At 38.0% G+C, this 21390-nt stretch overlaps 1 protein-coding gene across 1 annotated transcript; it reads left to right on the top strand.

The window, feature by feature from the left end:
* Positions 1 to 203: 203 nt before the first annotated feature.
* Positions 204 to 20269, top strand: LOC133520561 (probable cytochrome P450 304a1). The gene is made up of 10 exons (XM_061855060.1): positions 204 to 497; positions 2845 to 3093; positions 3534 to 3706; positions 6455 to 6597; positions 7126 to 7255; positions 8911 to 9028; positions 11114 to 11294; positions 13936 to 14053; positions 14852 to 14993; positions 17801 to 20269. Exons 1-10 carry the CDS (start codon positions 404 to 406, stop codon positions 17983 to 17985), a joined length of 1533 nt encoding a protein of 510 aa, XP_061711044.1. The 5' UTR covers positions 204 to 403; the 3' UTR covers positions 17986 to 20269.
* Positions 20270 to 21390: the final 1121 nt, after the last annotated feature.

Here is a 21390-nt window from a genome sequence, read left to right as displayed (position 1 = left end):
TGTATGGCCAATGGGAACAAATGAGAAAAAAATTCTCTTGTTACCACTGATAAACACTTATGGTGATCATTAACTAATTACTAATGGTAACTACCATCAATAACCCCAAATGTAATCTAGGTAGGTATATTTAGGGAAGTAAGCTTTCTATTATAATTATTTCACCAATACCCAAATAAGGTGATTGTACTTAAAAAAATAATTCCAGAGTTTTCCACAAACGGGGTTAAATATAGTAGAATTATAACAAAATTTCAAGCGGACGAAATAGCGGTCTAGTAATTATATTAATAAACATATATGGTAGATACCGACGTGATACGTTCATAATTTTGATAAATATGAGACAGGTCGCAAAGTAGTCAGTCGAGCCGACCCGAACTCACGCCGCGCGCGCCTCAAGATGTTCGCGGAAATCGTGGCCGCTGTGCTTTTCCCGCTTGTTCTGTTTTATGTGTATAAGAGCGCGTTTAAGAAGCCTGATAATTTTCCACCTGGTAAGATAATCTAAGAACACTTTATGTAGCTTTGATGGGCTACACAATTAGCATTGACGGTTTTACCATTTCCTCTTCATTCAATTCAAGTTTAAATGAGTAAAAAATAAATCCGTTGACACAAGAATTTCTCGGTCCTGCTGTCTCGTCCTTCACACATCGGGAACATAAGTGGAAATAATCCTAAAAAGAATTGAGAATCAACCCCTTAGATTTTTTAAAATCCGATAACTTTAAGGTCAAATCCCTTTGGTTAATACAGATTATTTCCCAAACCACTACTGTTGTTAAATTTATCTAATATGTTATTATTTGGAAATCTACAAGAATGTACCTCTCCCACTTTAATTTTATTTTCAACACACTTGCTCAAAACGGCGTTTTAAATCCACCGTTTCTTGGCTCATAATCCACACGCATCACATTAAACACGCGTGCTTTTTCAGTATATTATCCGACTGAGTAGAACTGATTGCTAATAACATGTATGGAAACGGAGCCTTCTTAAATTGGTCGAGTAGATTTTACAACGTGGACGGGCGGGAGACAGTATGACAGATGCAAGACTTTTACTAACCGATTTAACAATTAAAATTTGATTAATATGAAAGTTTCTTTTTTCCTCGCAAGTGTGTTGAAAAACGTCGTATGAAACGCGTGTGCATTGGTCATTACCCACATCGGATTTCTTATTGCGCCTTCGCTTACGGCTCGCGCGCACACTATCGCCGTGTGTGATGACCAGCTTAGCACACTTGTATCATAATGTACAATTATGGTATATGATTTAAATATTAAGAGTACAGATATTTCGAAGTTCGAAGCTAACGCAATTAAAATAAATCAGTCGTATTATGTTTATATGATTATGACGCTTGTAATATATATATTTTATTGTAATAATCACAACAAGTTATCCAATATAAAAAATAAATACTTAGGGATAATCTTACACAAATCGACGTACTCGTGGCCCCAAACCAAGGAAAGCTTGTATTCTGAGTACATAGATACTTAAATAGTTAAATACATATTACTTAGATACATAGAAGACATCCATAACTCAGGAACAAATATCTATGACAAACACTCAAATAAATGCCCTTACCGGAATTCGAAACCTTCCATACGAAGTCCTTGGGAAAGTATCAGTTAATTACAAACTAAAGGTAATAACCTACTGTACTGTTTTCATTGCTCTCAAGTGTAGGTCTGATGGTCTGACCCTATTTCTGCCTAGTTTTAGATAAGGACTGATTAACAGGCAGCTGCAAATTAATAGGGAATGCTAAGTCCAACAGGAAATTGGTGTCAGATAATGTGATTGGCAACAAAGGAATTATTCTCAATTTTGCAATAAGCCTGAATGGAAAAATTTAACCCATATTGATCTTCTTCTTCTTTTAAAATATGGCTTCCATCAAATCTATGATGATTTTGCCAAAGTCAAGTTACGTTGTAAGTTTTAAGTGTGCTCGTAGAGCATGACATTGTTCGGTATTCGGTAGTTGCTTTTAGTAAAGAGTTAGCTGGACTTAACTAAAAGCCACGATGGATTGCCGGGTGTTGATTAAAACATGGTTAATTCAACTCGTTTCAAGATAGTTTATTATTAGCTGCACACTTCCACGATAGTTCACTACATAATAAGCTATCAATGTTACACTTTAAACTACATGACTGAGCAAAATACAAAAAAATTGTCTCAACGACAACCCTCCACCCATATTGATAAAAATGATAAACTTAGATAAAATTGACTGTTTGTTGACATCTGCCTTCATATGGTACAGCAGTGTCAGCATGGTTCCATTTTTATCACTTGTCACTATGCCCGTCACTTTCGCACTTACATACTTGTTAGAACGTGACAGGAATGGTGACAAATGATAAAGACCCGACCATCTTAGCCCTACAGATACAGACATTGGAATTCATTTAATTTTTAGCCGTATTCTCGTGAAACAATTTCAGACTAGATGTAGGTACAATGTGTTATTTATGGTTTTTCGTATCTCTGAAAAATAAAGTAGATAACCTGCCTCACTCGTAATAATACGTTAAAATGGTTTTAAAAATCTTGAAAGTACGTAAACCGTAAAGATGAATTAAATACGAGAATAAGACATATAAAATAGGATATAGGGAAGAAATCCTCTATATGCTCTATACTATAGAAGAAAATTTACTAAATATTTTGCCAAGGACCCCAACTATTTGGAAGTAAATATATTGATGGTAATATCAGATAAGCTTTCCGACTTGTGCAGATAGTTGTCCTAATTATAAATTCGATTGTTTTGGATGTCTGCTTTAAATTATCTTATCAGTGTTATCTGCAACACAGGCCCGCCAAGCCTCCCAGTGTATGGAGCGTACTTCCTACTCTACGCCATATCTCCCAACAACTTAGCCGAAGCCTTCATCAAACTTGGTCAACGGTACAAGACGCGGCTGGTCGGCTGTTTCCTGGGACCTTTCCCGGCCGTGGTCGCCAACCACCCAGCCTTGGTTAAAGAAGTCCTGAACAGAGAGGAGTTTGATGGGCGTCTGGACATTATTCTTGGGAGGCTACGGGCTTTCTGGAAACAACTCGGTTAGTATCTTGACATTCTTAACGTTTTACGTATTGGTCACAACTCACAAGCACATGGTATGGGGCATTTTTATGTGCCGCGCGAATTTTGATGCTAGCGCTGATCATATGATGCTAGTAATAGATTCTTATACGATCAGTATGTAGTAGATACCTATTCTAAAGGTCCAACTACTTACTACGCCTACGTTTGGGCTTTTAATTTACCAAGCCATCACAGATGGACAGTTAGTTGTTCCTAGTTACTAGCTTTGCAGTAGTTGCGATCTATATTGGGTTAATGTTTCTTCAGATTTAGCATAGGTATCTAAAGTCATGTTTCTAGCGATTGTAGCGCCATCACCGTAAAGCTTTGCTCTAAGTGGTCTCGTGAGCTCGTGACTAGTTGCAAGCGTCGCAGCTCCTTATACAAAAATCTGCAGTAAGAGGTTTTATTGCAGGCATATTCTTCACTGACGGTTACTTCTGGCACACGCAGCGGAGGTTCTCCCTGCGCTACATGCGCGATTTTGGGTTCGGGCGGCGCAGCTCCAAGCTCGAAGATACCATCTCCCATGAGATCAAGGAGATGATCGACATGAGAATCAACGGCCCCAGGAACGACGATGAAAAGGTAAAAAAGAAACTAAGTTTTGAGGAAGGTGATACTGGTGGTCCAAGACTCTCTCGCTCCCGATGCGTGAGAGTCTTGGACTTGTTTTTACCTGACTAGAGCGCCTAGCCAAGGTGACAATCACTTGCGCTACGACAACGAAGCGCTTTGTGTCTCTCTATCACTCTTCCATGCTCGTATTAGTCTGCCAGTGACAGTTGCGTTTCGTTCGTGAAAGTCCCAGACGGAGTACAAAACCCTTATGTACGGTAAACTTATCCCCCTTTGGTCATTTTAAGTAGTTATAATAAATAGCTAGGTACCTATTTTCTGTAGAAATGTCACCATGCCATATAAAGTTCTCAGTCATTGGGTGCATCAGCCGACATTAAGTATATGTAGTCATAGTTTACCCAATTTTCAACAAGCTTGTTACTGTTGAATTAAAACATTTAAAACGCTTATACTTTACGCTTCACTTCACACCTTATTCCCTTTTAATAGGGTGCAAAACATATTCACAACTTGTACGTTGGCCCCAATCTCATATCATTTACGAGCTTGGTAAGCTTCTGGAAGCTGGAGCTTGTAAAAGTTCTTGCTTTTATTTTTTGTTAACTTACCTACTATCAACCATAGTAAATATTTGTATGTAATGGCCTACTTCAAATAACTTATCGGTAACAACTTTTATCATATATAAACAATAGGTTGCGTCCGTTTATAAGTGTTTACATTTACGTGTTTTGATTTCGCTGACCCGCACCTCACTGACTACGCACGATACACATTACCGTCCTCAAAGTTTTACTTTTATATAAGTTCAACCATTGAGAAATAAGTAGGTACAAGTACATAGTAAGTACCCTAAGCTAAGAGTACTCACTCCATATAACAGTTTCCTCGACCGGTTTAGCCTAGTGGGTTTAGTGACCCTGCCTACGAAGCCGGTGGTCCCGGGTTCAAATCCTGGTAAGGGCATTTATTCGTGTGATGAGCATGGATATTTGTTCCTGAGTCATGGGTGTTTTCTATGTATTTAAGTATAAATAAATAAATAAATAAATATTATAGGACATTATTACACAAATTGACAAGTCCTACAGTAAGCTCAATAAGGCTTGTGTTGAGGGTACTTAGACAACGATATATATATAATATATAAATATTTATAAATACTTAAATACATAGAAAACACCCATGACTCAGGAACAAATATCCATGCTCATCACACGAATATATGCCCTTACCAGGATTTGAACCCGGGACCATCAGCTTCGTAGGCAGGGTCACTACCCACTAGGCCAAACTGGTCGTCAAAGTATATATATATATATATTTATATATTACATATATCGTTGTCTAAGTACCCTCAACACAAGCCTTATTGAGCTTACTGTGGGGCTTAGTCAATTTGTGTAATAATGTCCTATAATATTTATTATTATTATTTATTATAATGAGAGGTGTAATAAATAAGTTTTAAACTAGCTTGTAACTTAATTACAAAATAAGTTTTCGAAAAACTCGCTTAATACTAATACATAAATGAGTTTTGATCTACGTATGGACAATCTATGCTTACTTATTTCTCTATGGTTCAACTTAAGTTCTTTATTCATATTCATAAATAGGTACCTACCTTATTTACTATTGCAAACAAATATTGACACAGCTGCATACCTAGCAATAGTATCAATCTACATAATATAACATTGAGCACTAATAGACACAGGGTTTTTTTTACAATTCACATTGCAGCAAGTTTACGAATCTCTACCGTTTCAACTCACAATTTATGTCTACGGACGGACCAAAGCAAACTTTGCGCAGTAGCTTGCGCACTGCGCAAAAAAAAATGCATTCTACAATAACAAAAAATGTCTCTGTAAGTAATTAATAGAATCAGGCGTTACTTTGCGGAAATCCATGCTAATTAAAGCAAGAATTATAACTTTACTAATCCGCGAGAAAATAACGTGCTAGTCAATCAGTGCTAACCCGTTATACTTACTTGCGTATTTTAACATGCAATTAATGATCCCACCCTCCCAGCGCAAAATAAATACACAAATAAATATACATAACAAACCACCACTAAAAGTACAAAACTCGACACGTGTTTCGCCTCTCTACGAGGCATCCGCAGGAGATGCTGGAGATGTTGACGGTCTGACACCCGACAACTGAATCATTTCAGTTGAACTGAAACTTTGGGTTAGCACTGATTGACTAGTACGTTATTTTCTCGCGGGTTAGCAAAGTAATAATTCTTGCTTTAGTTTCTGTAAGTAGAATAATTATAATTATAAATAATTATTACGTGCTAGTCAAAGGTTGTGAAAGATAATGCTGCCAGTCAGTCAGTCATCTCTCTCTATCATTCTTCCACACTAGTACGACAGTAATAGAGAAAGATGACTATGATACGCTACGGAACGTTAACGATGATACGACGATAACGACGTTGGCTACGCGGCCTGAACGCCTACTGTTGAGATGTCTTTATTTAGAAAATATTTTAGGGTGGCAGATACTTTTAGTGCGTGGTTTCATACGCTACTATTGATGCTGATAGTACAGAAAGCTGCATAGAAACTTGTTTGCAGTGGGAGTCAGTAATCACTGCAGCTTACTGTACATTCATTTTGGCTTTCAATAACCGACCGAACAGATAAGTCACATGGATAAGTATTTCATAGATTTCGACGGTAGATCACTGTTATTTTTTTCACCAATCCATTTGGTATTATTACCCATAAATTCCAGGGACTAGTGAACGGCGAACTGGTTTACCTGCCGCACTATCTCTCCGTACCTTTTATCAACGGTATGCTGCACGTGTTCAGCGGAATGACCCTGCCCCGTGAAGATTACCCCGCGCTCTGGGACCTGGCCAGAAACACCCTCAGGTGAGCTGATACAGCTGCCGCATTACCTAACGCTGTTACGTCAATAGCTCGGTAATCACACTGATGAGGAGCACACTGCTGCGATATGTGAGCGAGACAGTGCTACGTGCTAGAGCGGCTTACGCATCCGCATCCAGTATGAAGAGTTGAAGACCTACTCCATAGTCCATATGGCCTCGTAGGTGTATGCGCTCTGGCCAAAAGCACCGTTAGGCGAGCTGGTACACCTGGTACAGCTGCCGAACTATTTCCATCGATTGTGTGTAAGTGTTTAGCGGAATGACCCTACCCCGTGGATATTACCATGCGCTCTGACCAAAAAGTATCCTCATCGGCTCGTATGAATAACGATTCATCATTCACTGAACGACAGGTCATTCAATTGTTTATGACTTACTATATATGACAATACCTAAACTAAACAAAGTTAAAGCTATGGTTTATATTCATATCTAAATTATCTTATGTGTAATAGACGAACTGTATCTTTGGATTTATGGTTTACTTGATGACTCACTGTATTGACAGGTTCCAGCGCGGCAGCAACGATCTAGGCGGAGCTCTCTCCTTAACTCCGTGGCTCAAGGAACTATTTCCCAAATGGAGCGGCTATCAAGACTTGTATCAGGGGAACAAGTTTATAACGGACTTTTTCAGGGTACGTAGTAAGTAATATGTAATAAAAATAGCCACAACCGAATACAGAACCTCCTCCTTCTATGAAATTGAAGTCGGTTAATAAGGACCTAGTTATTTATTTAATAAGAGAGCACAGTTGCTCTTTATACCTCTTGCTAAATAATATTGAGACCCAGCAAATTAAAAATTTCAAAAAGAGAAATTTCGAGACAGGAGAGGTGAACAAATGCTGCCGAGTGAAACAACATTTTTTATAAGTAATACGAAGACGAGGAATATACTGGCTGTAAATGTCGCAGTCGGATCATATAATCCGCCGAATCACATTATGGCTAGCCGTTATCAAAAACAGGGCAGTTTTGAAATGTGGCGGTTCAACGATTAGTCGGATTGAATGCGGCTGAATGAAAATCCGCTGGAATGTATTCGGCGCCAAACGTTCTTCAATACGGCTAGCCGTTATATAACACAATGTAATACAGCGAATCATTACCCGCCTCTTTGACAGTTTTTAAGGTTACGTACCCAAAGGATCAACGGGACCCTATTACTGAGACTCCGCTGTCCGTCCGTCTGTCCGTCCGTCCATCCGTCCGTCTGTCACCAGGCTGTATCTCATGAACCGTGATAGTTAGCCAGGTGAAATTATTTCTGTTGCCGCTATAACAACAAAAACTAAAATAAACATACAAAAAAGTGATTTTTAGATAATGGTATGGAACTCTTCGTGCGCGAGTCCGACTCGCACTTTGCCGGTTTTTAGTTCCCATTTATAACACTCGTGGCGCTGCCTGACATAACAGGATATTTTTGTGTATATAGTAACTATGATAATTCTTGATTGGCAAGGAATATCGTTTCGTTGGCAGAAATCTGTTAGCATTTTCTTATCAAAATTGTTTTTTAATTAAATATTGTTTTATTTTGTAAGTATGGTCACCCTACAATCTAAATAGTAGTACGACGCGGCTAAACGCCGCCTTATTGACGAACGTATCACAATGACAATCTGGATAATCGTTGAACCGCCACATTTCAAAACGGCCCTGGTTTTTATAACAGCTAGCCGCAATATAATATGGCGGATTATACAATCTGGCTGCGACATAAACACTAAATCTAATCCAAATGAATGCTATTAATCAAATAAATAATAATAATAATAATAATTCAGCCTATATACTTACGTCCCACTGCTGGGCACAGGCCTCCTCTCATGTACAAGAGGGCTCGGGCTATAGTCCCCACGCTAGCCCAATGCGGATTGGGGATTTCACATACACCTTTGAATTTCTTCGCAGATGTATGCAGGTTTCCTCACGATGTTTTCCTTCACCGAAAAGTTAGTGGTAAATATCAAATGACATTTCGTACATAAGTTCCGAAAAACTCATTGGTACGAGCCAGGATTTGAACCCACGACCTCCGGATTGAAAGTCGGACGTCATATCTACTCGGCTACCACCGCCGAAAAAAAAAAATTAATTAGCATAATAAATAATTAATTTAATTTACTTAAAAGTCCATTTTACCAACAAACGTGAGGAAACAACTATTATTTGCATGACATGACTTTGCACACTTTCATATTAAAGAGAGAATTTCCAAGGTGCTGTGATAAACGATTTTAGGTATCTGTTTGCAACTTCACAGAGTAAATTACGTCTTTTCTAGAAACTAATAGAACACGCGATGGCGACGCATGATGAGAGCCACGACCGACACTTCTTAGACATGTACATCAGAAAAATGAAGGAGGAGATTCAAGACACCGGACGCACTACGTTCTCAGGTAGGCAGAGAACTAGAAAAATACCATACTTGACAACTTTTTCAGTGAGACCAACTACAAAATTACGAAAAATGCTTAGGTTATTCCAAGGAAAACTCTGAGCTTTGAGAGCTTAAATTAGGTAGCCGAAAAGTATAAAGGCAAGCGATTTTCATATTGGTACCATTGGAGAAAGTTGTTAAGTATGATAATTTTTATCGCATATCTCATTAAGGATCATGACCCGGTATTCAAAACGCCCATATACATAAAAATAGACTCCCGCGTGAAACATAAAATAACATTTGCTCGACACATAAAAGTAGGCGTTTTTTTAAATATACTACGTCGGTGGCAAGCATACGGCCCGCATGTTGGTAAGCGGCTACCGTAGCTTATGGACGCCTGCAACTCCAGAGGTGTCACATGTGCGTTGCCGACCCTAACACCCCGCACCCTCGTTGAGCTCTGGCAACCTTAAATAGAATCACGAGAATAGGGTTTGCACGATGGATCTGAAATGTGTGGCAAGATCCGTGAATCTGGATCCAGAACAGGATAATTTCATACATTTCGTATCCAGATTGCAAACCCTAAACGATCACCATGTAACATTTGTTTACATTTTTCCCTTTCTCCTTTTATGGAGTAAGATACAAAATGCCATGAATGTAGTTGGAATATAATGTACCTAACTTGTAACTATTTAGTCTATTTACCTATAATCTTCATTCTCGCAAATAAATACCTACTGCTACTACACAATATCTACATAATTTAGCGAATGGGTAAGGGAACATACATAACAGTATTCGATAGTATAGTGTCTAGGAAAAGGTAAAAAATATGGCTTGGTTAGCTTTTGCTATTTTTGAACAAAATGTGTTTCCACTCTAATTTAAATAATTAACAGTTGTTTACACTATAAATAAAAGTAAATACAATTAAATATAGATAAGATAATATATTGTTGATAGGCCAATGTCCGAACTTTAAAAGTGCATAATTACGAAATAGATAAAGTAAATTGCTTTGTTTACACTTTAGCCAATTTTTAATGAGCGGTACGAGTATAAAAACGTGTCAAGATAACGGGTAAGAAACGTGCGAATTTGGCATAACTACTCGTATCAGAGCAGAGGCTCTACCGCAAAAAAAAAAAACAAAAATCGACACTCATACACTCACTCGAATATGCAAGAGCGATAGAGAGGCAGATAACAACTTTTCGGTTTTCGCGGTAGGACCTCATTCCTCAGTTTTTCGCACTCAAGTGCCACCTTGCAAGTGCACATTCGCCGAGCGCGACGCATTGAAATTACTATTTAGTATTTTGGAAGTGGAACGCATAGCATAAAAACAGAGTCAAAGAAAACTCGGCTCTTTTCTTTCATTTTGAGTAAAATATAATAGCATAAACGGAATAGAACCAACCTCGAAATCTCTGGAACACTCCTGAAATTTGGTATGTATATAAATTAAAGGCCCTTTTTTCATGTGCACACCATTTGACATTTGGGGACCTCGAGGAATCGCAGCCATCATGGAAAATGTGTACCATCCTGGAGAAATTTGCGTTTTACTCTAAATCTACGTTCTCTATGAAAATATGGTGTAAATGTTGCCACATTAAGGTTTAATACATTCTACTCAAAAAATAAATTTTGTTGGTTTGGAGGTTGGTTCTATTCCTAATGTGCTATACAGAGTAATGTTCATCGTACAGTCAAGTGTACAAAATATGGGTGTACACATCTTACTCAAAAATATGTCCCATAGGCCATAGCATCTTATTCCAGTGTAATAAGAGCGTAGTACCATATTTATGAGACGTTTCTCTCGATACATATTTTTGCAGCTGACTGTACGCAACATGCTTGGTGTCCACGACTATGAACACGTCCACTTTTTATTTATTTCTCAAGGTGTCCGAATTTTACTGAACTTGCGCCATAGTAATCTATATTGGAAAGCTTGAAGCGTAATATTAAACTATACCGTGCGCGTCCGTAAACGTCTTTGGCATGGCAAAAAGGGTTTACATTTCTTCCTACAATTCGGAAAACTAAAATAATTCAACTATCTGTACCAAACTTTACATTTCAGCGGATCAATTGATCCTGATCTGCACGGACTACATGTTCCCGAGCGCGACGGCCGGCGAGTCCGTTATCCAGCTCCTGGTGGAACAAATGTTCCTGCATCCTGAGATCCAGGACAAGATCCACGAGGAGATCGATCGAGTCGTTGGCCGCGACCGCATGCCCAATCTGGACGACAGGAAAAAGTATGGAGTATTTTGTGTGAATTAGACTACTAGTTGATAATATGTATATATTAAAGTAAAGATAAAATACCCAGCTTTTGCGTTATGTAAGATTCAAGCATGTTAAAACAGACAAATTAATAAATTACGGTCAAAATCACCTTGAACAAGGAGCATGTTTTTTTTACATTTTTATCATTACTTTTTCCGAATATTGCTTAGATATCTGCAAAAGTACAACAGCAAATTACGTTGAAGTATACTGTAAGTAATTCATCATAAAATAAGCTTTTAAACAATCAACCATATGCATGAATAATAAGGGATCTGCTGTACCTATAACTTTATTATCAGTAAAAACCTTTGCGAGAGAACTTATGGACTGACTAGGTATTATTGAACTTTTAGTTTTTATTTTCTATTATCTACAACAAATTCGCAGCCTTTTTACGTAAGACGAATGGCATCCTGTACAAGGAACTATTCATATATTAGAGAGGTTTTACTAAAAGAAGCACATTTTACGAAAGAGACATTTTCATAATGTGACTTAAAGAGAAGGGAATGTTTTAATTACTAAAAGGACGCTTAGCGAATAGAACTAGAACTTTTTGCAAAGGCACATACCTGTTGCGTGTTTGAATGTTTAAATAGTATAGTAGCAGTAGTAGTAGGAACGTACTTTGGTTTTAAACGAAACAATTAAAATAATAGACGGTAAATTAACATTACCTATTTAGGTACCGATCTGCAAACACACGAGTAACGACAGACAAACGTCAACCATAATATCCATAAATCATAATGTCAAGGTAGTGTAATAATCCCATACAATACCCGCTCTTAACACTTCGGGATAAGGTTTTCTTTATATTTTCATCGTAAAGTAGGTAATTCATCTTTGTCTCAGAGATATGACATGTTGTTAACCTTGCATTTATAACTGTTTAGCGGCGACAGTCTTTCGTCCAAAGCTAAATAAGTTTTTTTGTAATTTTTTTTAAATATATTATTCGAGTAATAATGTCCTATAATATTTATATTTATATATTTATATCTCTGATTGTACTTTTCTTTTAATAGGCAACAAATACTCGTAGAGACAATTCTAACAAACCCAAACATAATTCGGCTACGTTGTTTTATCAGAGTTCCTATCGCCAGTATCGCTATCTGTCTCTATCATAAGATTAGCTCGATGGTACCATAATCTTGCATTGTCACGTAATCTACATATTACATATGGTACTTATGCGAATTTTCAGCTTAGGTAATTGAAAACTAGGAAGTGCCAAAATTTGATTACAGGCAATGGGACTTACGGGTCAGGTGAAACTAAATAAAAGCTTGTAAAATAGGAACAACGGACAAACGAAAAGGGACTGACAGGTCAACGACAGCAATTATGGTGAAATTTGTTCTAAAAAGAGATTATTACCGGTCAACGACCGCTATTATGATTAAATTTATTCGTGCGTTGAGAAGAAAGGGGACGACGTCATGTACCCGCTTATCCATACAAACGTAGTCCCCATTTTCCTCTGGATCATATAGAAAATACTAGCATTTGGAATATAAATATAAATATACAGGCTGCTTTTGTTATCACTGACCAAACTCTGAGGGGTAGTATACAGGGCATCCCAAAGACTATGGGACATCAAGGGAAAGTACCTTAAATATCGTAGATAGGATATTTTGCTGAAAGAAGACTTTACGTTATTTTTAAAAGTCAGAAATTCTGCATTTAAAGATTTTCTAAGAATTACTTGCTCAGACGAAGCACGTAAAGTCTTCTTTCAGCAAAATATCCTATCTACGATATTTAAGGTACTTTCCCTTGATGTCCCATAGTCTTGGGACGGCCTGTATAGGTCATACTGAACAACTTTTACTATGGGGCCAACCGCGAAATCGCAAAACAAAAATCTGCCATCTCAAACATTTCGGTAAATCGGAGTCAATGTTTTCTATAAAACAGCTATTTTTATTCAAGTGGATGAAAAGTTTTCAGACACGGAATTTAGAACTTTGACGGTTGTCCATAAATAAGACGGGCATAAAGATGCCATTTGTGATGGGTACCCTCAATTAAATATCGATATGGACCAAGTGCCAAATACATGTTCACACTACCTTAATTTATGGGCAATCATTTCTAGCTGTAGTCTACTTACTGTAGCTAGTAAACTGCATTAACATTCCAAATAAATAAATATTACTTTTATAACAATCAAACAATCGAAAAAAGTTAAGCAAAGGGGCATAGCTGTGGTTAATATACAATAAATTCTGTAAAAATATTTTCCATAATGACCACGGAGGAAAATGGGGATCGTGTTTGTATGGAGAAACGATCTTCGTCTTAAGACAGCTGCAGTAGTGCACAATCATTGGTAGCTACGTCTTAAAATACTTTCAAAATATATTTTTTGATCTGTAGCTACATGATTTTATCTCCGACTGCATTTCATCAGATTGTGTCATAGATGCTACATTTTTAATATCGGAAATTCTGAATAGACACATGACCCCTTCTTCTTCCCGCGCGGGAATATCTAGAATAACTACATGCGCGTTTTATTAAAGTACTTGTTATTGTCATTTCTAAGTTCATAAATTTGGTTTTTATTTAAGTAATATTCATTAGGTATTTTCACAGCATGCCGTACACAGAAGCGTGTCTGCGCGAAATGATGCGGTTTGAGACAACAGTACCACTCGCAGTACCACACCGATGCGTCGTCGACACCACCCTGGACGGCTACCATATTGCGGAGGTACCTCCTAGTCTTACGAGTAGTAACATGTTTAGACTGCGACTCGTAGATCTAAAAAAGTAATATATAGGTCTATGCTGCGACTACACTAAGTTTGCCCTGACTTGGCTTGGCCCATTAGGAGCGGCGTATGCAAACTTAGCGTGGTCGGGTTTCTAGTGTTTGTATACGCAGAACCCACACGGAGATCCAAGATGAGGCGGGTTAAGATTGGGTACCAACCACTAGCCGTACAACGCACATACGTCGTCGCACTGTAGCACAATCGGATTAGAACAAACCTCGAAATCTCTGGAACAATCCTGAAATTTGGTATGTATGTAAATTAAAGGCCCCTTTTTCATGTCCATACCATTTGACATTTGGGGACCTCCTGGAAGCGCAGCCATCTTGTGAAATGTGTACCATCCCGGAGATATTTACATGTGTTTTACTCTAAATCTACGTTATCTAGGAAAATATGGTATAAGACAACATTAAAGCTTATTAAATTCTACAAAAAAAAGTTGTAGATATCTTTGCGGAAAAAATACGAGAAGCGGAAAAAAATATGAAAATGGGGCCTTTTACATACATGCTAAATTTCAGAACAGTTCCAGAGATTTCGAGGTTTGTTCTAATTCGATTGTACTACTCTGTAGTCAGCTGCATTTGCGTTAGACACGATGTGTTGATAAAAAAAACATATAATAATTATCTTAACATATACTTTTAAAACATTGTAATAATACAATGTAATTACATATATTTTGATGACTCTGATGAATAGCGATAGATCACCTCGTATTATTTCCGCAGAACACCATAGTGGGAGTGAATCTGACGAGTCTACATACGGACAAGAGCATATGGGGCGACCCCGAAGTTTTTCGACCGGAGCGGTTTATCAAAAATGGCCGCCTCGATGTCGCTAGCGACAAGTCGTTGCCTTTTGGAGCGGGTAATTCTACGGCATTTCTTTCTCAATACCTGCAAGTGCATGTCCGATGGTGATTATGACGAAATCGTCATTGCATCTAGTGATACCAAAGAGTTACTGATTTTAGAAGAGGTGTGATTCAGAGTTTCGAAGGAAAAAATCGTGCCTCGAAAGGTACAACAGTTGATGAATGTGACGCTGTAAAGTAGCTGCGAAATTGCATGGCGAAATTATATGAATCAATTCATTGATAAAGTCGCCATGCAATTTTGCGGCTGATGGTACCTAATACAACGTTGAACAATTTGGTTACTAAAAGACATCCGGCATCTAGTTCAGGTGTCAAAATTGTGCGCTCAATTTTTTCTTAGGCTTTACTTACACCTCTTTTATAATCAGTAACTCTTCGGAGATACGGCCCATTTTCCGTTGGTCATGTCCGTCATTAAATACGTGCCGAGCGTAGTGGGAAGTTACAAAAAAAGAGTAAGAACTTGTCATTACAAAAAAACCGGCCAAGTGCGAGTCGGACTCGCACAGGAAGGGTTCCGTACCATTATATAAAAACGGTCACCCATCCAAGTACTGGCCCCGCCCGACGTTGCTTAACTTCGGTGATTGGATGAGAACCTCGAGATTGGAAATAATATTTATTTTATTGTTTTTAGTATTTGTTGTTATAGCGGCAGCAGCAATACATAATCTGTAAAATATTCAACTGGCTAACTATCACGGTTCATGATATACAGCCTGGTGACAGACAGACGGACGGACGGACGGACAGCGGAGTTCGATTCCCAGACGAAGCAAGTAATTCTTAGAAAATCTTTAAATGCAGAATTACTGACTTTTAAAAATAACGTAAAGTCTTCTTTCAGCAAAATATCCTATCTACGATATTTAAGGTACTTTCCCTTGATGTCCCATAGTCTTGGGACGCCCTGTATATTGCATATTACTATCCTATGTAACAACAGGGAGCTCATAGCGGTCAAGCTTGTTAACTATTATTAGAGGTGTAACACAAGGTAAAATCTAGATTTTAGATTTAGCAATATGTATTTAAATTAAAACAAAAATATCACTTTGCTAAACCGCGAAATATTATTATTTATTTCGCAGATTAGAAAGTAATATTTTAGCTTTAATTAATTTCCGCAATAATATGTAACGCGTGATTCTATTAATTAATGTGCATTTCATTTAAGCGAGATGCTCATCTTTGTATGCCAAGGTGCATTTCAAGTTCTGACATCAACTGTGCGGCTACCACGAACTTGTCACTGATCTGACACTGACATATTCGCTAACGTCTACGTAACTTACTTTCAATACATCTCGCTCGCACAGCACGCATGCCAGTACGAGCGAGATGCTTAGAAAGTAGGTTACGCAGTAGGCACACGCTAGCGTATTTGCCAGTTAAAAGCTCGTGTTAAGGCTACAGGATGCGTAACGAACGTGCCAATCGTTAACGCTTCGTAGCGAACGAAACGCAACTGTCACTATCGCACTAATATGAAAGAGTGATAGACAGAAATGCCTATGCTACGCTACGGAGTGTTAACGATTAGCACGTTGTCTAAGCACCCTGGTGCATTTAGTTATATTTTGCAACTGTTATGCAAACATAATCTACATACTTTAATTCCGTTACGGCTATAAGAAATGATAATCCTTGTCCCAATTCCAAGTCAAAGCTGTTTTTATGTAAATAGCAGTAGGATCACAATTAATATCAATTTAACTGACAGGATCATCTTAATGAATATCTCAGTCTCAGTAAAGTACATGGTCAACCGCTATTATGCAAGGGTGGGCAAAAACTATAATAGTACATTACGATACAAGTGCGAAAAATAGGAAATTCGAAACGAGTGGCGATAAATTAAAACACGACCGAAGGGAGTGTTTTAAATCGACACGAGCTGCGAATTACCTATTCGCACATGTATCGTACAACGTTTTACAGTACATATGGCCCCTTAAATGTTTGACACAGTAACGTAATAAGTATGCTAATTTGCGCACTAGTGCGGTAAAGTACTCGTAGCCCCATATGTACTGTAAATAATCTTAGTAGATCTCTGAATCGTTCGCTTCATGTTTCTCTTTTTTCAATTACTGAGGTACTAAGTGGTTAACCTTACGTGCAAAAATATAGACAATCATATTGTGTGTGTCCCAGTTCCTAAACTTGCAGTGATTCCGTTAAAACCCACGAGACACAATATAGCGTAATTTAAAAATATCTGGGGGCTTATTTGACTCGAGAAGTTGACACAGTGTGACGTGGTTGCTACATTATGACTACTTTTGCAACGTACAAATTTTGCAAATTACATAATTCTACATGTAGGTCGTGACCTGTGTACTACTCCACCTCGCAAAACGGCCGTAAGCATCAGTAATTGAATTCCATTTTGTATTAGGAATTTGTTGCGCGACAATACGGTTAAAAATATATGAATTGAGTTTTCTGATAGCTATTACTCAGGCCTGGATTTAAGGGGCCCACTGATTACCAGTTCACCGGACATATATATCAGCCTGTCAATTATTCGCGATTGTCGATATCGTCTCGCGAACTGGTAATCCTAATCAGTGAACCCCTTTAGAGACCTAAGGCCCTATGCCATTCAAAATCATTGCTAGGTTGCCTGGATCCGTATTAGGCCCGGGCCTTGTGATTTCCGCCTAGACCAGGCGGAAATCCGGCCTTACTATTATACTGTACGGTGTCGAGGTAGGCTTTCTGTCAAGTAACCAACCTAAATGTGTGTTGAATAATTGAAAGTGCTTATTTAAACCGTGTGCGTTTTTCTCAGGTCGACGACTGTGCGCCGGAGAGACGTACGCGCGGCAGTGCACCTTCCAAGTGTTCGCGAACTTCATGCAGGCGTTCCACGTATCCACGGCCGACGGCCGCCCGCTGACGAAGCCCGCCCGACGGATTCAGGGCATCATCACCACCATACCGGAGGGCTGGGTGCGCGTCACGCCGAGAATATAACGTTTATTAGGTTATGTTAGGTTAAGAGTTTTTTGATAACTTGAAATGTTGAAGGCTCATTCAGTGCATGTTCCAAGTGTTTCTCATTCAGATTTTAAAATAGATAAAAGGTTATTTTTTTAGTATGAGGGGAGGATTAAGTAAAACTAGTTTATATACCTACGTAGGTACTTAATTAACATAATTCAAACCAGCTTCATGCAGCCAAGTTGCCAACCAGTCCGTAGCTGACCATAACAACTTTTTACCAATCGCCTCAGAAACAGAGATTAATTAATGTTGGTCTGAATAAATGTCTCCTGAGGGCAACCGCGAAAAAGGAAAATCGTAAATCGTTTTTTTTTAGTTATCTGCCTAATCTATCGCTCTTGCATATTCGAGCTATAGAGAGTAGAGACGCAGATAAAGAAAACGGTTGGCCCTCAGGTTATTACCAACACTATACCAAGTTTTTCTATTAGTGCGCTTCACGAAGGACGTAGCGTTTAAACGTAACTATGCTCATGATATTGTTAGTAAATAGGTACCTAACAAATAGTTACGTGTTTTGTAATTCTTTCGCTCAGTTAGTAGTAAATAAGTACGTAATTAATAATTACGTATTTTGCATTTCTATTGCTCAATTAGCAGTTATTCAGTAAATTATCTTACAGTAAATAAACCGTGTTAATTATTGAGTTTTACCTACCTTTGACATGTTGCGAATGAGCAACCTTGTAGGGCACTTAGCAATAGCTTAATTAAGAGTTTATTGCGGCACTAGAAGCGATTATGCACATGCTAACTAGTTGCAGTAGCAAGTGATTCTAAACGGTTCGACACCTCATGGTTCACCAAGAAAAAAAGATATATATAATCTACTACGCACATAATTTATTTTATCTACACACATATCATAAACTCTCTATGATGCCTGTAAAATCCGTAAATAATGGCCAACATTACGATAAACTGTTTTGTTACAACAAATTTCTTATCTGTGAAAATGTTGTTATTACTTCATAACTACATAAGAATCGATTTGGTTATGACACTTATGACATTCAAATTTGGATAATCTCTCTGGATTCTAATATCAGTGGAGATGCCTTTTTGTTCGAAATGAAATGTCAATTGCAAACAATTTTGACAAATCTCGCATGTTGGTTTATATCGAATGATAGGGCAATAGGCCCCCGACTCTAGTTTGTCTCTGGATTTAAAAAAATTACGGATGCGTGACATGCGTGAAAAAAGTTTTCATTTACCGCCATTAGACGTACAGTTTATTTTTTAATTAGTTTATAGTATAAAATGAATTTGTTTTGTTGTTTTTAACGTAACTATAGCAAAAGTTTCGTCTAAAATGAGCGATAAAAATATTTCGGACACGCTGCCACATATCCGCGAGTTCCGTCAAGAGAGCAACGATGCCCCAACGTTGGCTGTAATTTGGGTTAGTGAATGTATCATAGAAAGTTTATAATATGTGTGTAGATAAAATAGTACGTGTAAAATACTGTACATAATTAGGCATTAAAACACTCGTGTGATCCTTGTAAGAAACTCACTTCGTTCCTTTCTTAAACCCACACTCGTGTATTTTAATGCCTTTTATTGTGTAGCAGACACATAAACTACAAGGGGGCAAAGTTGTTGTTTAATCGCTCATGCTGATATTGATACCCAAGCAAGCGAAAGATTCCAAAATAGAACTACAAGCGTAGCGAGTGGTTCGAGAAGTGGAATCTTGAGCGATGTGAGGGTTTCAACTTTTCAAGGCACGAGGGTTAAACAAAATTTTGCCTCCGAGTGAAACACAAAAATTTTCACCACACCAACGCGAGGAAAATACTAACTATGAAATACCAATAAATGCCTTTTATTATGTAGCAGTCGCATAAACTACTATAATTTTTGTAGTACTAAATGAAAACTAGGCGATTGAACTGCGTCCTAAACCAGAAAAATGTATGTGTATGTGTGTATTTTAAGTTTTCCCCGATGTTTGACATCGTATCATGTTATTCCTCTCTAACACATGAGTCGCATGATACGTTCTCTTTGTTCCTCATTAGACTGTGCCTTAATGACTACTCTGAGCAGGCGTGAGCCAAGTGCTCTCAGAAAAATGGGTGACATAGAAAATATCATGTATTATGTAGGTTTGCTAAAGTTAAGGACACTGGAGCCTAATTTCTGATCGTTACCAGCCCAAAACTAGTCCCGACGCAACTTGAATCGATACCACATAATAACTCTCGAAATTGGTTCCATTTACCGAATAAAGATTTTTCGAAACTCATGCTGGTATGCTCATTATATCGCCGGTCTGTGGCAACCGATAAGTCAGGCGCCGTGGCTGAGCCAGTTTACGCAACAAGTGTCAGGCACCAAGCAGCGGGCCCAACCCCGTCATTATATCTCTATAATAGCGCTGCGGGCAGCATATAGTCTAAGAGTTGGCCCGCAAAAAACTTAACAATTTATACAGCAACGAAACTGCCGTAGTTTTACTTCTAAGGTACTTGGAACCTAGCTTCAAATCAATATTTTTAATATTATTGAAATAGAATAGACCAAACAATTTGACAAACAGATAAAGCATTCTGTTCTGAATTAAAAACTAAGGTTAGGTGAAACTTTGGTACCTACTTAGTTAACTTACATGACTAGGTATGTATCTACATTTTTTTGCAATGTACCCAGTTAGCATACTAAGTTAGGCATAAAAAAATAAAAGTTTCGTTTCTCTATAAATTGCGTATATATTTCCGAGGCTAGCTCTCCATCTTAAACTTACCTACTTTGTGTTGTGTTTGGCAGCTTTACGTTGGGGCGTCGTGCTCCAGTTGCCGGATTTCATATCGGCAATGGTAAATCTTTACGATGAACCTCTAATGAAATTTAATGTTAGTTGGAGGTATGAGTTACAACAAGTTATGAAAATTTTATATGAATTGAGAGCGGTAACTACAAAGGGCCTGTTTACACATTGATTAGTATTTATTGAGAGTTCATACATTTGGCACTAAACCCAAGTAGCAAATGTATGAACGAGCAATGTTTGTTTACATTAATTAATGGGTAAACGGGTCCCAGTGTGCCCTCACACTTAGCCACACTTACCTATATGCCATGCTTACCTTACCTATAACAATGTTGAAACAGAATTTAACGAAAAATTTTAAGGAATTATTGGCAACCCTATGGTGTGGAGTGTTGTTAGATAGGCAAACGAATAGGGGTCTTCAACGACAATTTTTTTTTATAACGTGAATATTTTCGGAAATAATCGCACCGAAAGAAAATAAATTGAGCCGGTCATGGGATGGGGGGTTAAAGGGGGCGCGGTATCGCCCAAAACATGAACGTCCGCAATTACCCGCTGTCCGGGATTATTCCACTCTCTCCTACTAACTATTA

This window comes from Cydia pomonella, chromosome 8 (assembly GCF_033807575.1).
Source record: "Cydia pomonella isolate Wapato2018A chromosome 8, ilCydPomo1, whole genome shotgun sequence".
NCBI classification, from domain to species: Eukaryota; Metazoa; Arthropoda; class Insecta; order Lepidoptera; family Tortricidae; genus Cydia; species Cydia pomonella.
Note: the sequence above shows the minus strand (reverse complement) of the source record. Positions and strands in the feature narration are given on the sequence as shown.

Coding starts and splice junctions, on each gene's coding strand:
- LOC133520561 (XM_061855060.1), top strand. CDS start 404: ATGTTCGCGGAAATCGTGGCCGCTGTGCTTTTCCCGCTTGTTCTGTTT. Junction 498..2,844: donor GCCTGATAATTTTCCACCTG/GTAAGATAATCT, acceptor TCTGCAACACAG/GCCCGCCAAGCCTCCCAGTG. Junction 6,598..7,125: donor CTGGCCAGAAACACCCTCAG/GTGAGCTGATAC, acceptor CTGTATTGACAG/GTTCCAGCGCGGCAGCAACG.